Genomic DNA, 17,498 nt, shown 5'->3' with positions numbered 1-17,498 from the left:
TCACTGTGCCTTGGTTTCTTATCTTTAAATGGAGATAACAGCAGTATATACTTTACAGGTTTGTGAAGAAGATTAAATGTAACATAGGATATAATGTGATTAACACCTACGTAGCATTTAATTATTTAATGTACTCTCAAAAACAGGAGCAGGCCTTGTATAATGACTTAAGCTAGATAGAAAAGAATAGTAATGGGGCTTCCCTGGTGGCGCAGTGGTTGAGAGTCCGCCTGCCGATGCAGGGGACACGGGTTCGTGCCCCGGTCCGGGAAGATCCCACATGCCGCGGAGCGGCTGGGCCCGTGAGCCATGGCCATTGGGCCTGCGTGTCCGGAGCCTATGCTCCGCAACGGGAGAGGCCAGATAGTAATGAAACAAATATAAGCTGTTCAAAATGGAAGCACCTTCAGAGGGTGTCCATTCCATCCCCCTCGTCCTATAGGTGAGACTAGAACTATGTCCTCCAGAGGCTAAGTGATTTTGTTATGAGCTAATTAATAGGGAAGTTAGATGGATATCTCAACTTCCTCACTCTTGGTAGAGAGCTATTTCAATTAAACTCTAATTTGTTTGGCTGTAGAATTTTTTTGTATTTTCCTGGATAAAGGCAAGAGGTAGTAATTCCAGAATATTTCTTTCTGGGTTCAGAGCTCTGGCTGATCTCAATGATGTTTAAGACCCAGCTACAACTCATGAGGGGTTTATTGATTTGCACAAACCACACCACATGCTTTCTCCCACTCCTAGTTCCTGTTTCCCTAATACCGTTCTGTGTGGGAGAAACATGGGTAGAGTTAGCCTCAGAAAGAGTTGGAATAGTAGAAAGGGAGAAAAATAGTTTCATTCATTTTTTCAGCTTGATTGAAGTACAGCTGATAAATAAAATTGCAAGATATTTAACGTGTACAATGTGAGGATTTAAATATATGTATACATTGTGGAATGATTCCCTCCATCGAGTTAATTAACACATCCATCATTTCACGTATTTACTTTTTTTTTTTCTTTTTGGTGAGAACATTTAATTTCTGCTCTCTTAGCCAACTTCAGTTACACAATACAGTGTCATCAACTGTAGTCACCAAGTTATACATTAGATCCTCAGACCCCATTCATCTTATAACAGAAAGTGTGTTGAGTGAGCAGAAAAGAGATGAAGGATTGACTTTTTTAATATATCCTCTCTCTTTATTTTGCTGGTTACAGAATTCTGGGTTGAAAATCATTTTCCCTCAGCATTTTGAAGATGTTGTTCCATTGTTTTCTAGCAGGATTGACTATTTGAATACAAATTCACATCTTTTTTTAGAGCTGGGTCACCAAGCCTGGCTGTCCCATACCTTCTATCTCTCAGAATCCCCAGGGACACTAACACTGGGGAGGTAACCACTTCATTTCCCCATACTTAAGGAAACTTCTGAGTTTTATTAAACAGACCCAGAGAACCATGTTTATTGTTGTTTTGTTTAGTGATACACTTAGAAAGGTAAAGAATATGAGATATAAGAACAGTCATAATATACAAGCCTTCTACCAGTTCATGGAATTATGAATGAGCATATTATTTTAAAAGGAGAGCTTAATGAGGTAAAACAACATTGTACTGCAGTCCAACTAAAGCTATGTACAAATGCATATATAATTTATGATCTATGTATAATTCATATGTATGCAAACACCATATTTTATTGCGGTAAAATAGCGCAGCAAGGTTAAAAACAAATGGCTAAGCTCAATACAGGCTTTACAATGTCACTGAAAGCCATTTTACTAGCATAAAGGCCTCCAACATGCTGGTGTTAACGTACTGATGAATATTTAGACTATTTATATTTTGTTCTTTTGAGAACTAAGCCAAAATAAACATTTTAAGGCAGCCTTTGGAAGTGTCAGCATTTCTTATTTTTATTTGCTTTGTGGTAAATGATATTCACAATATTCACAATTAAAATATTGAACAATGAAGGACAAAGATTGGCAAATTCATCTTGAATCCATTTTATCCTTTTATAAAATTTTCTCTAATGTGCAGAAAAGTCATATTTTTCAGCAACCTTCACCTTCCAATTTTGAGGAGTAACATTATTGCTTTTCTTGCCCATACATGCTTACTCAAAGCTATGTGTTAGAGATTTTCAATTTCGATTTCATGTTCAGAAAAGCATCTATACAAGTCTCATTGCTATTTTTAAACATTCAGAAAATGAGAACTCAGAGGATACAGGTTATTATGGCTGCAAGCTACTCAACATTGCTGCTCACCTCCATCGTGTCTTTGGAAAGATAAACTATCCAGTATACAAGGTTGAATCCTGCAAATGCAACTGGGAAGAGAATCCGAGAATACTGGTCTATTTTACTGGTACCCCCAAAGGTGGGAGACAGAGGTGGGGGGGTGACAGGTGTTGACTGTAAGATGGGAGCTCTTGTGAGGACTGTGCTGGCCTTGGGGGATGGAACTATTGGCAATGTCAGAGAGGTGATTCTTTTCTTCAGATGGTACTTGGAATCAGGATGCTGTAGAGGAAAAGATACATATATATTCAGCCTAGGTAAAAGAATAGACATCACTTAATCATTCATTTTTTTGTCATTGACAGATAGTTACTGACTACTTACTATATAAGTTAAAATATCAGCAAATTCTTGATAGTAATTGATGGTGCTACTTTTCCAAGAAAGTGGTAAAACAAATTTTAAAAACATCAATTTGCTAACATCCAACGTCCTATAATTTAATACATCAGCAATTGATGCTAAGCATGTTCCATGCCCCAGAAACTGTGTTGAGTGTTGTACCATTAGGAGCTAAGCCAGGTTATAAGGGCTTATCCACCCACCACCCCAGTTATACATAAACCTATAGGGCAATGGGTATGGGCAATGAGAGGGAATTTCACTTTGGAATGTGTGGGCAATTACTCAATACAAGAAAATAACAGCTTGGCTACATGGTATCATTCTTCTAGACACATTCCCAGCCTACAGCCTAATCTTTACCATTCATAAATTTGAACCAACTGAGGTATCAACAACAGCAAAAAAAATATAAAGGTGCTCATGTACATCAAAAGCCAGTGACAAAATAGAAATACCCTTATATTGAGTGGGATGACTGTTCTTCCCTTGAAATACAACTACCTCTTGGTCCAGAGTTCTATATTGAGAGCTTTCTGCTTTCCATTCAGAGTTTCTCTACTGGTCTCCCTCCATCTTAAGTTACCAAAGTGATATATTTACTAACCTCAGAATTGTCATATGTTCTTTTCTATCATGAGATTTTCTGTTCCACTGAAATCATAAGACAACCAATCCTAATCTTGAAAGGGATATTCAGTGCATTAAGTAACAGATGAGAAGGCTGAGGTCCAGATGTGGGAACTGCTTTGCCCATAGTTTCACAGCCCGTAATAAACCACCTTGGTCAATCTCACTGCTTGTTTCATCCCAGCATTTTCTCATCTTTAAAGTATTGAGCCTGGTTCAGAGACTCTAATTCTATTTGCTTTAGAGTCCTTTCATAATGGTGGAGACTAGGGGGCTTCCTCTGATTCTTACCTTTTCTTGTCTACGGCCTATAATAATCACTCTCCTTGTGGCCAGGTTGTCCTTGCTGGGTCTCTGCCTTCACACCCTGGCTGTACATTAACCCTGCTCTTGTAAAACTGCCTCATTTTCTCCTTGGCAGCAGAATCACCACTTTGCTGCCTGGCAGGGTGTGTTACTCACATGGACACAGACTCCTGGAGCTTTAGACAGCAGCACCCCAGCAACAGGATGAGGCCGCCACCTCCCCTGTGCTGGTTGAGCCACAGGACCAGAATTACCCACCGACATGGTGACATTTGAACTGCGGGAAACAACAACCCCGAGAACCCCTCGTCTCTATACTCCCATCCTGAATTTTGCTTTTGATTTGTCATGGAAGTTTGCCCAGTATCTATAATAGTCATCATAGAGAGTTCAAGCCCACTGTGCTTTTAGGGGCCATGGGAAAATCTGTTTCTTTACCAAAAGCAAAAATAAATCAGTATGAAGTCTGATTTGACATGACCATGGTGAAGTTCAAGCAAAGAATATCTTTATTTGTTATCTGTTGACCCAGTATTAGGCTAGGCACTCCGGACATAATTAAATAAATCATAGGTATTGGAGGTAGAAGAGAATTTAAAATAGAAGAGTGCCAAGTCTACTGATCTTGAATAGGAAATAAGTGACATTTTCTATTAAAAATATGTAACAACCCAGGACTACTGTGCCCAGGGTCACTAGATAGTGTGTGGATAGGACCAGAGTAGTGGTATTTTGGCCTCAATGCATGCTACCTGTATTAGAGAATAAACATAGCATTGTCTGCCAAGAGCTTTCTATTATGTTTCTCAAACTCTGATTTGAATTTTCATGTATTATATATGTTATTAAAATATTCTCCACCTGAAAGAGCAAAATTTGTCACTGTTAAATTCTTCCGAAAGAGTTCTCCTCCTCCCAGATATAAGGAACATTAAAATATTTTACTCTAGTAAATCTTCTAAGGATCATAATGGAAAGAAAAGAGGGCAAGGCTTTAGAGCAGATTTTCTTTCTAAACACGTCTTGATTTTTAATAGCATGCATTGTCTGTCTGATGCCTATGTTTCTTCCTTTTTTAGGGAGAAAGAGGGCAGACATGAATAAGTTCACTGAGATGAAAAAGTGTTTGTAAACCATAATCTAGCACAAAAAATGTAAGGCATTGTTTTACCTCTCTCTCTCTTTTGGAGATGTTGGGAAAATTTGTCAATCTCTTGGCATTGTCACAGTGTCACAAATGACTTAATGAAGATTGCTGAACAACCCTTGTCCAGAGTTAAGCAACATCATTCACCACCTAACAGCATGAAAAATTTATGCACAATGGTATTAGCCTGGAATTAAAGGTCTCATACAGTAGGATTCCTCTTTTCCTCATCTGCTTCCCCAGACAATCTCTATGGAGGGTTGCTTAGGAGTTAAGAGGGCAGCAGAGTCAGAAAGCCCTAGACTGCAATTCCATAGATACTACTTAGCTGCTGTATGACTTAGACATGCCTTAGGAGTCACTGGCTCTCCCTGAGCTTACATTGAAATCAACTATACTTCAATAAAAAAAAGAAAATTAAAAAAAAGACAAAAAGAAATTTAGGGACAATTACTGTTTCAGCTGTAAGGTTTTCTTCTTGTCTTTAAGAACTTGAGAAAGGAAATGTGTCTTTTCTCTGTACATATTTCTGCCTACCTAACTGTTACAACTCTCTGCTGTCATCACCTCTTCCCTGTATTATTTCTGTTGTGCTTTATCCCCTTTTCTGACATGAAATCGCCTTAGTGGTAGAGGGCATATTATTCTCATGTGTAAGTGTTCCACGGTGCCTAGCCAGTGCACAGAACACAGTGAACGCTTAATAAACATATGCCAAATCAACAAATGAATGAAAATCTAAGCATTTCCCAAGACTTTTTAGAGTAGTCAGGCAAAGAGAAGGGAACAAAACGTTTTATGATTATTTTACACTATGTTTTAGCATATTGTTCATATTACATTATATTATAGTTACCATATCTAAATGCTTACCATTAACAAGCACTACATGGCACTTTGCATGCATTATTTTGCTTATTCCTAGGAAGAATCTATCATGTAAAAATATTTTCATTTCAGAGATGAGCAAATGAAGGTGTAAGCAGAAAGCTCACACAAGTACTAAGTGCAATACCTCACTCAATCCGTCTCAGATGCCTGAGATCATACTCTTAATAAATATTACTTTTTCTTTCCATCAGCTTTAGGGTTTAGGGCATGGTTTCTCAACCACGAAGCTACTGATATACTGATACTTCTTAGTTGTGGGAACTGTCCTGTACATCATGGGGTGTTGAGCAGCATCCCTGTCCTCTATCCACAAGATGCCTGTAGCACCCACCTCCTCGGAGTTTTGACAACCAAAAATATCCTTGTTCCTTGACAAATGTCCTCTGGGGGAAAATTCACCCACCATTGAGCTTCACTGGTTTAGAATTACACTGTCTCATTGCCCAACGATGGCTGGGGGATTTCTAGCAGGCAGCAAATACAAGGTGCTCAAGGAAATGCCAGAGGGCTGGCTAACCCACACGCTGGATAATCAGCTCCTGGATAATTGAGAATCGGCAGTGTAGGAGACCGGACACCTAAAATTTAGAAGAATCACACTGAATTTCTGAAATGAAAAGAAAGCCAATATTGCAAACCATTCAAGCTACAGGTTTGTGTAAGATCCCGCCTGCTCTATTGTAAGCTCAGCAGCTTCAGCTGATGGTAAAATAGGCTTTTGTCAGAGTCCAGATGAGGGCTCAGCTTGGGGCTGTCACTGTTTTGAGTGGAACGCCTGTGGTTTTGAATTTTTCCGGGGCTCCCCTGCTGTTCAGTGTCATCCTGCTTTGGGTATTTTTAGAGCACTGTTTTGTTTTAAGTAACGCCATATTGCAAAGGTACTTGGAGTCGAACTGGACTTTGTGACAATCAGTTATTTGGTATAGGGATGAGGCATTTGGGAAGTACTTGGAGCAATTCTGATACAGCATTTAGTGAGTCTAATATATTAAAGAAGAGGGGGCAACGGGTTACCTCTTAGGAGAAATATTCTAACCAGGGCTGCATTACTCAAGGGACAAACAAAGTATCTGCTTTTAGAACCAGTGAACAGGGGCACCAAAAACAAGAGAAAATATTTTTGAAAACATTTATTCTTTGACTTTTTTTTTTTTTTTTTTTTGCGGTACGTGGGCCTCTCACTGTTGTGGCCTCTCACGTTGCAGAGCACAGGCTCCGGACATGCAGGCTCAGCGGTCATGGCTCATGGGCCCAGCCGCTCCGCGGCATGTGGGATCTTCCCGGACCGGGGCACGAACCCGTGTCCCCTGCATCGGCAGGCGGACTCTCAACCACTGCGCCACCAGGGAAGCCCTATTTGACATTTTTTAAGCTACGTATTAATCATTATGGAGAAAATAATCTCTGTCAAATGTCCTTACATTTATTTTACAGCTGGTAGAATTGAGGAGCGGAGACAATTCCAGAATGCCTGCAGAGAAGCAGCTTATTGGTAGCAATCTTGTGGGTCAGTGGTGCTAGTGGCATGTCTAAAAACCATACTGGAATGTTTGGAGGGTGCAAAGAGGAATATTGGATGGCGATTTGATAGAAGGTAGAGGGAAAGAGCCAACCACCTACACCTCTCATCTAATCCACCCCACCCTCTCCATAAGTCATATGACGGCGCTACCATGGGGAAGGGACATCATGATCTTTCTGGTGCTCAGAGTCTCTGATGGTCTTAATTCAACTGTTAATTCTTTGGAGTAATGGTAGTACTGAAAGAAATCTTAGCACGATTTGGAACAGGGGAGGTAAATCTTTCAGTATGCTATGATTCATATTTTTCTACACAGGTGAAGGGCAACATAGTAATGGCCCAGCAGACGTTCCAACCTTGGGAAGAGTCCAGAAAGGACATTACGTCTTATTTCCCTCTCTGTACCCAAGTTTCTAACAACTGACTTAGAGTTTCTAGAGCAGAGCCAGGCTCATCTTTCTTTTCTCTGCATAGGCATCACTTCCTCCACAATCACCCCTCCAGACTGAGTTAGGTACTCTCTCATGGCTTTTTTTCAGCCTTCTATACATGTCTAACCACAGCCTTTATCACAGTATATTGTCATGGCTCCTTGAGTAGTTTCCTCTCTTCCTGCTCAACAGGCAGCTCGATGATGGAAGAGGCCCTACTGATGTCACTTACTAAGGTAGCTTCAGCATTCTACAAAGGGTCTGGCAAAAAAGCACTTAACAAATAAAAGGCTTATGGTATGAATAATTTGATGAGCACATAGGTACTCAATAAATTGGTGTCAGGTGAAAAGAAAAAGTAACATAATCGGTATAAATATAGTTATTATCTTGACCAATTAAATTTTGGTCAACTTAGTTTGTAGATAATTTACCAAGAACATCACACGTTCTGTGAAAAAGAAAAGCCACATTGGATGTATTGATGGGTGGGGGGCCAAGGGATTCATTCTTAGGAACATAGTGGTGAGGGCTTAGATTTTTAAAATAACAAGAAAACTAGCAAAACATCCAGAAAGAGATCAAAGTCTAAACTTGGTCTTATATATAAAATAAGTGTACCCCAGACACATAATAAGCTCTGAAACATAAATACAGGAATAACTCTCTAAAGCCAAAATAGCATACCAAATAAAAACAATATGGAAAGATACCATATAAGCAGGAAAGAAACTGTGGACAATTTCTTCTCAAAATCCAAAAATATAAAGTCTCCACTTCCAAATGCCTTAAAATAAGAAAGATTAATAGTCTATAGAGCACTTCTGAAGATTTAGTTTTAGATGTCTCTTCAGGTGTGAGTACTAGGCTTTAAATGCCTGAATTTCTTTGTCATTATTATAATAAATTTCAAGGTCAAATTCAAAGTGATAAAGTTTTCACATTCATTCTAAGCAGTTTCCTGTGAAAAGCAATGTGCATATTAAAACATACAACTTAGAATCACATGAAATATCCAAGCACTTAATCTCATTTCAACTTTACCACATTGGTTTGCTATTTCAATGTCCAACTTACTCAAATAATGTTATTTTGATTACAACTGAATAGGCATTTTAAAATGTCATGGTATTTGAAAGAAAAAATGACCTTGCAATCATAATATACCATTGTGCTGTATAAATTCAAAATGTGTAATTTATGTTTGTTCCTCTATATTATATAAGGCAATAGCCAAGTTTTGACATAAATAAATGAAACTGTACATATTCTTTGTAATCATTTATATTTTTTGATGCCTACAAGGTTAATATTGTTAGGTTTGGTTACTTTTTTTTTAATTTTTACACTTTGACTTAGCCTTTCAGAAACAAAATTCTCCTTTTCATTGCCTTGGAATATTTTCAGTGGAGCCAGGTTTAGAAATATAATTTTTTGTAGGGAGAAAAGTCAACTTGCAAGGAAAAAACTACTTTGAGATGATTTAAATGCAATTTTTTATCCAGCTTCCCAAAGGACCTGCTCATTATATGTTATTATTTTAGAACTATTAGAAGATAGTTTATATGAAGACCTGAGATCTTAAATTCTATCTTATTAATTATACCTTTAAAATAATGGACTCAGGGAATGATAACTCTATGCTTTCTCTAAGGATTTGAAATCATATTCTTCTTAGTAATATATATTTTATTTTTCTTTCGGAGCACAGGCTCTGGACGCGCAGGCTCAGCGTCCATGGCTCATGGGCCCAGCCGCTCCGCGGCATGTGGGATCCTCCCACACCGGGGCACGAACCCGTGTCCCCTGCATCGGCAGGCAGACTCTCAACCACTGCGCCACCAGGGAAGCCCAGTAATATATATTTTAAAAGAGTTGAAGTAAGGAAGTTGGTCTTTCTTTTTGTCTCAATATCAGATCAGTGACTATATTCAAAATCACTTTTCTTACCTTCTTTGTCCTGAATTTCTCTTTTTATTTTTACTGTGTTTCTCAAATAAGAAACTGTTAAATGGAATTATGATAAATATTAATTCTTCTTCCTTTCCAGCTATATGTTAAGATAATATATGACCTTTGGACAATATGTCAATTATATACCTATGTAAGTACAGATAGGTTGTAACATAATCACTTATTTTTACAAACAAAATAATTCTAAAAAATATTTTGAATTTATCTTTTCTGAAAAATATAATTTTCAAGTCTTTTGAACTGGGTCTTTAACATATTTTTGTTACAAGATTTATATTTTTGTGAACGTTCAAAGCACACACACATATATAAGAAAACATCATTAAATTAAGGGAAGAATTTTGGGAATAACCTTACCTACATACAGAGGATCTTTTACCCAGTGGTACGCACTCGATTAAATTTCAGTCTTTGAAAAAGTGTTGGGGAGGTTAGGGCCTCAGCCTCTGTAAATCTGTGGATATTAGGAGTTCTGGAATCAATTCCTAGTTTTTCTACCAACTAGTGCCTAATGTTTTCCTTCTCTGAGGCTCTGTTGTTTATTTGTAAGTGTAATTGGACCAGATTACTGGATGGCAAACTTTTTTTTTTTAAAACAAGGTCTAATTCAAGAAAAAAAAAAGTCTTTAAATTACATATTGCCACTTATCATGGGACTGGTCTTATCCTTTAGAGAAAATGTAAATTCTCAAACAAGTTTCTAAGTTTATCAAAGAGAAAAGTTTCAATACAAAATTATCTTTTAAAGCCAATAAACATCTGAGTATTTGGAAAGTAAAACACACATAGTTTTATAATTTTTATCATAAAATTTAACCAAGAATTAACTGGGCTGTATGTGGTTTTGCGATTTGGAAATAGTCATGAGAATTGATCAGTTACAAAGAAATTTTCAGTTCAAAGTGTCTGCGTTATTTGATTTTGTAGAGCAAAATTTTCCTCTTTTCAAGAGCTACTGTTTAAAGTTTGTTTTGAAATAAAAATGTACACTTGTCAATCAGTTCTATAATCCATTTTTTAAAAAGTACATGCAACTTAATTGTGAGAATTTATTCATATGTGAAATTGAAATTTGGGGGCACATTTAAGACCCTTGAATTATTAATGCTGACATTTATTTTTTATTCAAAAAAACTTTGGGGACCAGAGCTTAGCCACAGCAAATCTAAACTTAATTTTATAGGTATTTCTCACTGATTGTGTCTCAAAAAAACACATTAATATACATAATAGTATGTATATTATATACATATAACATGAATGTGAATATGAGAATGTTTTCACATGAGTCAAAAACTTGGCTTATGACTCAGCATTCATAGAACCTAATATACACAACTTGCCCTCCTGAAATAAAGCAGCGAGTGGATTTCTAACAGAAATTGTCCATAGGAGTCCCTGTTTGTTTCCTTCAGACTCTGAAACCTCATTAGGAACTTTTTTTTTTTTTAACTTTATTCTCCCTAGTCGGTATAACAGAACCTGTTCAAAGGAAACATCTAAAGGCTAAGAATTTTCTGTCTCCTCTGAGAGCTTGCAATCTGCCAGTATTAGTGAGGATGATGAATGAGGAATACCAAAAGTTTAGAGCAAAGATAAATGAAGGGTTGTTGCTTCGCTTTTTTCTGTGAAGCTGGAGAAGAAGTTGGCCTTGGAACCAAAGTTATGTAACTCATGCCCCACTAATATTACTTTTGGACTATCTAACTGTTTGTGGTAACTATTTTGGCTGCCTTTTCCTATATGGTAGCTAACATTAGAAAAGTAAACAATTACCAAAACAATCTCAGCTTCCAAGGGTTCAGTCGCTTTTGATATTGTCACTGGGGGTGAGGCTGCAATCTGTGCCTTCCTTTTGGCCTTCTGTGTCTGAAGATTGGTAAAGTAGTTGACAGCTGCGAACTCAATAAGGGCAGAGAAGACAAAAGCAAAGCAAACAGCTATAAACCAATCCATGGCGGTCGCATAAGACACTTTTGGCAAGGAGTGCCTGGCACTGATGCTTAGAGTGGTCATGGTTAAGACAGTGGTGATCCCTAGAATGAAACAGAATGAGAAATGCACTATTAGCATTTGCAATCCAATAACAAGATCAAATGGGACCATGCTGGTGGAGAGGATTTTTGTTACAAATGTATTTTTTAAATTATTTTATTATTTTTAATTGTTCACAGTTATCATAGGCATTCACATTTTGGTTTCCTTCAAAACCTAGTGTGGTGATGTGTATTATTAATAATAATATATTATAATATAATAATAGCAAATTATTACATAACTAATAAAACTTTGAACTTCTGATCAAATTATTTAATAAGTCTACGTGTTGTGAATAATAAATATAAATTAGATTTCTGAAATTTTTTAATTTCTAGCTTGGTTTTAAGATAAAATATTTAATCATGAGAAAATAATTTCATGACTCATCTGCCAGCAGTTTTCTGTCTTGGGGGATTTATATAATTCAAAGATGGTAAACATCATTATATAAATATTCTTTTATAACTTGCAAAAAGAGATCTATTTTAGTATGGTAAATTAAAAAGTCAAAATTCATCTGAGATTTCAATTAAACTCAGGTCTTCCCTATGAACTAATAAATTTATAATCAGGAAAACTGAGAAAAATATTGGATTTTGTTACAGATGATATTTTTCTGTTATAGCTCTTTTACTTCATTTTGTTCCATCACACTAGTAATGATTCTATACATCATAAATGTAACTAAATATTTAGGTTGAACAATGGGGAAACTGGTGATATTTAACTATTTTTAGACCTAAAAAATGGCAAATTTTTTAAGATCCAACCTAATAAAAGTGAGATATAATTTACGTATTTGTGGGTTCAATATCTTAGCCTTTTTTTTCATTGCTTGTCAGTTTTTAATTTTCTGCTTTCTTTTTTTAGTTATGAAAAAGCAAATTGAGTTTAAAAAACAAAACAAACCAACCAAAAAACAACTCTCCTAAATAGGGCACATCAAAGTCACAGGAAACCAGCCAGAATTCTTGCTGAGACTAATCTATTGTTGATTCGCCACACAACGTGAGATAAGATGAGGGTCATTTTATATGATACATGTGTCTGAATGAGATAGGAGTTTATTTCCTTTGTGGGTTGAAAAAGTGCACTGGTGTGAATGTTCCCCTAAAATACACAAGCAATGTGAGCTGGAGGATGACAGAAAGTAGAGCCCAAAGAGTGAAGCATACCAAAGACAGTTCTGGCCGGAACAGACTCCTTATTAATCCAGAAAGACACCTGGGAGAGTATGACCGTCATAATGCAAGGAGTATAGATCTGTATCATAAAATAGCCCATCTTCCTTTGCAAGTGGAAATAAACTGTCATTATTACGTATTCACCTGTTGGAAGACAGGTATATCAGGATTATTGCTGTTGACAGTGTGCAGAAAGAATGCAGCTGGAAATAGATCTTGCAGATCTTTAAATTAATATGGGTGGGAAGAAAACAAGTGAAGACATTTTTTCAATGTATGACAAAGCTACTCAATCAGCAGATGACAGATACATCAGCTCATTGTTTTCTGTGGGGTTCTTTGTGTCATATACATACAAAACTACTCACTCCAAGGCTACACAATTCTTTATATGCACATGGTTGCAAAATCAATTTTAAAGGAAGCTACTCATCACTTTAAAATAACAAGTTTAGCTAAGGATGGATAATGCAGAAGAAAAAGAAATAGATATTTTGAAAATGTGCACTGGAGTCACCATGCAGAATTACATCCATGCATTGGTCAAATGCTTACCTGTGTTAGATTTAATTGTCTCACTAGATACCGTTTGTCCAATCAGATCATACTGAAGGAGGCTTGAAGATTCTTCTGGGACTTCCACTGAGTAAAGTGGTCCTTTTTTCCATGTATATATGATTTCACTTTTGGGGTAAGCATCTGAATTTTTTAAACAAATTAAACAGAGAAGTAAATCTGGCTAATAGTGTGTTTTTTTTCTTTCAAAGAAAATCTTGTTCATTATAAAAAGGAAATACAAACAAAATTTTTAAATGATTTTCTTTAATCCTGGTGACCAAAACCTCTGACTGTATGATTGAGAGACATGATTAAGGAAGTTAATTCCTGGAATCATACTGAGAACGTCAGAGTAATATTTCTCTTTTGCTTTCCAGTGTCTGACTAAAACCAAATAATTATGTATTTTGAATGCATTATTTAACTCTGAGAAGCTTTTTGTAACTTACAACTCCCAAACTTGAGTGGACAAGCGTGCCCATCCATAGGAAAGTTAACCAGCCTCATAGGACAGTCAGCATTGATGGTAAGCCTAAGGGACATTGAAGTAAGCGGTTCTGAGTTAGTATGATGGGCAAATAATTTGGGCAGAGGAAGTAGAATTGGGGAGACCTCACCTCATGGTGTATAGAATTGTTCCATTCTGCATTATTCTGAAGAGTTTGTTAGGAGTTGTCATATTGTGAGCAATTGATTTTTTGCCATTCCTGAAAAAAGTGTCAGGTGTCCAGATTTTACTGACCATCAGGTTATTCAAACTCAAAATCTCAGCTGGCCCCCCAAACTTCAACCTCTCATCAGTCCAAGTCTGGCGGAAGAAAACGTCCATTGTATACTCCTAAGACAAAATAAGAAATTCATGCATGCTGGGCAGATGGCTTATTAAGAATAGTTTATTCACTAGCTTACATACCCAATCCTAAAACTTAAGAAACGAAGCAACTTTTTATGACAATAACCTATCAGGAAAGTGATGATTTCAGTGAATTATTATTTTTTCACACTCTAAGATTGTAATATTGTTATAAAAAGATAGTGTTGTATTGTGCAAACCTCTCTCTTCCACCTTCACCCTCCTTAACACTCTTCCTCTTTTTCTATCAGTCATCCATTTCTTCATCTATTGACCTATTGAGTTCTCCCTCCTTAATTTAGAAGAAAAATAGAAAAAGATTTAGTCTAGGTTTTGTGCTGACCTTCCTACCATCAGTGAGTCTAACCATTCCCTTAGCAGCTTGTTCACCTTCAAAGGTATCTCCGAGCAACATGGTACCACTTAGTAAAGTTCCGAGGATAGAGACACTTTACTTGATAAGCATACTCTTGTCTGCACATCATGATTATTTTATACTGTTCTCAGAGAACATAAAAGCAAATGTTACCATAATTACCCAAACAGAACATCATTTAAGCATGCATAATCAAAATTATGAGTTTTAATTTGTGGCTTTTATGAAATAACATTAAAAATCTTAAGAATTATGATAAGGGCCTTTGCAAAAGTCAATGATAAATAGCAACTTATAATTATGTCAAAATATTGTCAAGAATTGCTTTGCCTACTTTATATGTTCCTTTATGAGACCTATTACTGCAAGTGGTGATTATATTTTAAAACTATAATTTGACACACAATATATCCATATAATGATGATCCAGGATATAACAAGCCTCTCTTGTACAAATATAAGATGCGTGTCTTAAAAAAGAGACACATGCATAAAATAAATTCTAAGTGTCCCCAGATTTAAATGGTACCATAGAATATGGTTGTGGTTATTTATTCTTGGGGTGAGTCAGTACTCAAATGAAAAATATGATAGTTAAATAATTGAGAATTCTGGAAAATGCTGACTCTAATTTCTCTCAAGTCTTAAGACATCTATCGCTTAAATAAAGTACTCCTCACTCTCTCCCCCTCTTCCGTGTTGTTTCTTCTTACTTCTCTTCTCCTGCCCTCCCTTTCTCTTTCTCTTTCTCTTTCTCTTTCTCTTCTTCCTTTTTCCCTTTTTTTTATTCCTCCTCCTTTCCTTTCTCCTTATCTTGTCAACTCAAAAAGCAGAAGATGAAAGTATCTAATAACTGTTTATCTAGAATTACATTCCCCTAGTACATTTAATGCACCACTTTAAAGAGTTATGTTTTTCTTCAGTTTTAGTATTTATATTTTACTTTCAAGGGAACATACTACCTGAGAAATATGAAGGAATATCATAATATACTTTGTTCTAGAAGGCTGTTTCAGGTTTTCATTGCTGCTTACTATAAATACCCTCTTATGAATCCTATAGCCATCTGTACCTGGAACAGAGTCCCCAGAACACCTATTGGTCCATTTGCAAACATAAAAGGTGGAATGCATTAGTCTTTCCAAAGGACTCCCTTTACTGTTTTAATAACACATACCGAGAAAGATGCACTGCCAAAACAGCTATGTTTTAAATTTAATAGATATTCTCAATATACACTTATGTAGCATACCATCTTTGCTGGTTTTTCTTTTTTCTCCTCCAAAAATTTACTAGGACTTCATAAAGATGGGGAAAAATCTTCTCTTTGTAGGGAAGAATAGATGCATAATATGTGAACAGAAGAGAGGATATCATCATAAAAGCCCCCTCAGATTAGTATTCAAGCAGAGCCTTTAGTGAAATGTGAAGGAGATTAAATCAGTAATCTGCTCTAATGGCCATTCCTTCCCAGCAGGAGCACACATATTGCTTTTGGATCTGGAGCCAAGTTTGGTAACAATGCCCCTTATCATTCATTCTGGGATTCAGCCCTCTCCCCCCACTAAGCAAAATTATTCTCCTCACTCAGAGCTCACTCACCATCTCCACATCTGACACGGGCCCAAAACTTGTTACGTAAATGTCTGTTTTGACTTCAGTGACAGCACCTGAAATGAGCCCAGAGGGATGGGGGCAATTATCATCAATGGTGTTAAGGGGACTGAACTGAACAACTCTATCACAAAGCCCCTTCTCTTGGCCAGAATCTGCAACCCATCCTAAAGTAATTCCAGCAGCAGGAATCCTTTGGATTTTCAACTCTACAAACTCACACCAGTTGCATTATTTTGAATTTATTCTGGCAAAATTGTGAAATTTAAGGAATGGAAGAGAACTAGGTTAGTATTCTAAAGAAAATTACAACAATAATTAATGTTTAGTGATAGCATTAATGGGACAAATGCTAAAGAAAGTGTTTTATATGGCGAATCTCATTTTACACTCAAACGCCCTATGAGGCAAGCACTGTTCATACACCCACACTACAGTTGAGAAAGCTGAGGCTTAGAGAGTTCAAATGACTGGCATATAAGGTTGCGAATTGAGGAAGGGACAGAGACTGGATGGGAACATACACATGGTCCCTCCCCAGGCCCTGCAACCTGCCACTCTGCTATCCTGAGACCTCTGTGCCTTGGAATGGCACTAAGGGGGAAGAAAAGTACAGACATTTGGTCTAGTAAGGATGCCTCTCACCTCCAAATCCCGGTCGTAGCCGATTGTCATAGCCTTCAAGCAAGTTGTCCAGGATCCGACTGATGTTTCTGGAGTAGAAGCTTCCTTCATCTTCAAGTTTCCCTAGGGCATTTTCTACCCTGTGAGTAGACAGTAAATGACCCTCACTCCTGGCCTTAGAGAAAATAGGCTGTTCATTCCAGCCTCGTCTACCCCACCACACATACATGCCACACCACCCAGGCTACTTCCATGATTTGGTAGAGAAGTCACCCAGTGGGTGTGTGCTTGCCCTTTTCTCTGAGCTAAAAGGAAAAATCAGAAAAAAGTCTTACTCACCATAGAATAATGTAGAGCCAGGGCAGAGGCGATGCCATCCTGCAGTGCACTGAAATGCCCAGTTCTCCCTCCTCCTGGGTTCTCCTCCTCCCAACCAGCTCCCCTTTGCCAATTAACTAGAGCAATCTCCTGGACCACTCATAGCCCTTCTTGTTTGTGTCTGGCCAGTAATCCAGTAGGTGAGAAGGTTGCCAGCTACACTTGAAGGGTTCCCCCTGCTCTCTTCACTCTCTGTTCCGTCTTTTCACATGGAGCAAGGTGGTTTGCGGTCTTAGAGTACGTCCTAATGGACACTCAGCCTCCTCTGACTGACTTAGTTGGGAAATGAGAGTCTGAAGGGACAGTGCATGGTCAGAGAGCAGTGACAATAAT

General features: G+C 37.3%; 1 protein-coding gene across 1 annotated transcript; it reads right to left on the bottom strand.

Annotated features, from left to right (window-relative positions):
- Positions 1 to 2,241: 2,241 nt before the first annotated feature.
- GABRA6 (gamma-aminobutyric acid type A receptor subunit alpha6) lies at positions 2,242 to 17,179 on the bottom strand (the record flags this gene model as incomplete). Its single annotated transcript, XM_082622919.1, has 9 exons — positions 17,127 to 17,179; positions 16,809 to 16,927; positions 16,152 to 16,219; positions 13,938 to 14,158; positions 13,770 to 13,852; positions 13,318 to 13,461; positions 12,754 to 12,906; positions 11,315 to 11,574; positions 2,242 to 2,517 (listed from the first exon to the last, which is right to left on the bottom strand). Exons 1-9 carry the CDS (start codon positions 17,162 to 17,164, stop codon positions 2,242 to 2,244), a joined length of 1,362 nt encoding a protein of 453 aa, XP_082479045.1. The 5' UTR covers positions 17,165 to 17,179.
- Between the last annotated feature and the right edge of the window lie 319 nt (positions 17,180 to 17,498).

The sequence above is a fragment of the Mesoplodon mirus genome, assembly GCF_964341445.2.
Source record: "Mesoplodon mirus genome assembly, chromosome: 5".
Lineage (NCBI taxonomy): Eukaryota > Metazoa > Chordata > Mammalia > Artiodactyla > Ziphiidae > Mesoplodon > Mesoplodon mirus.
This window is presented reverse-complemented; position numbering and strand designations above follow the sequence as displayed.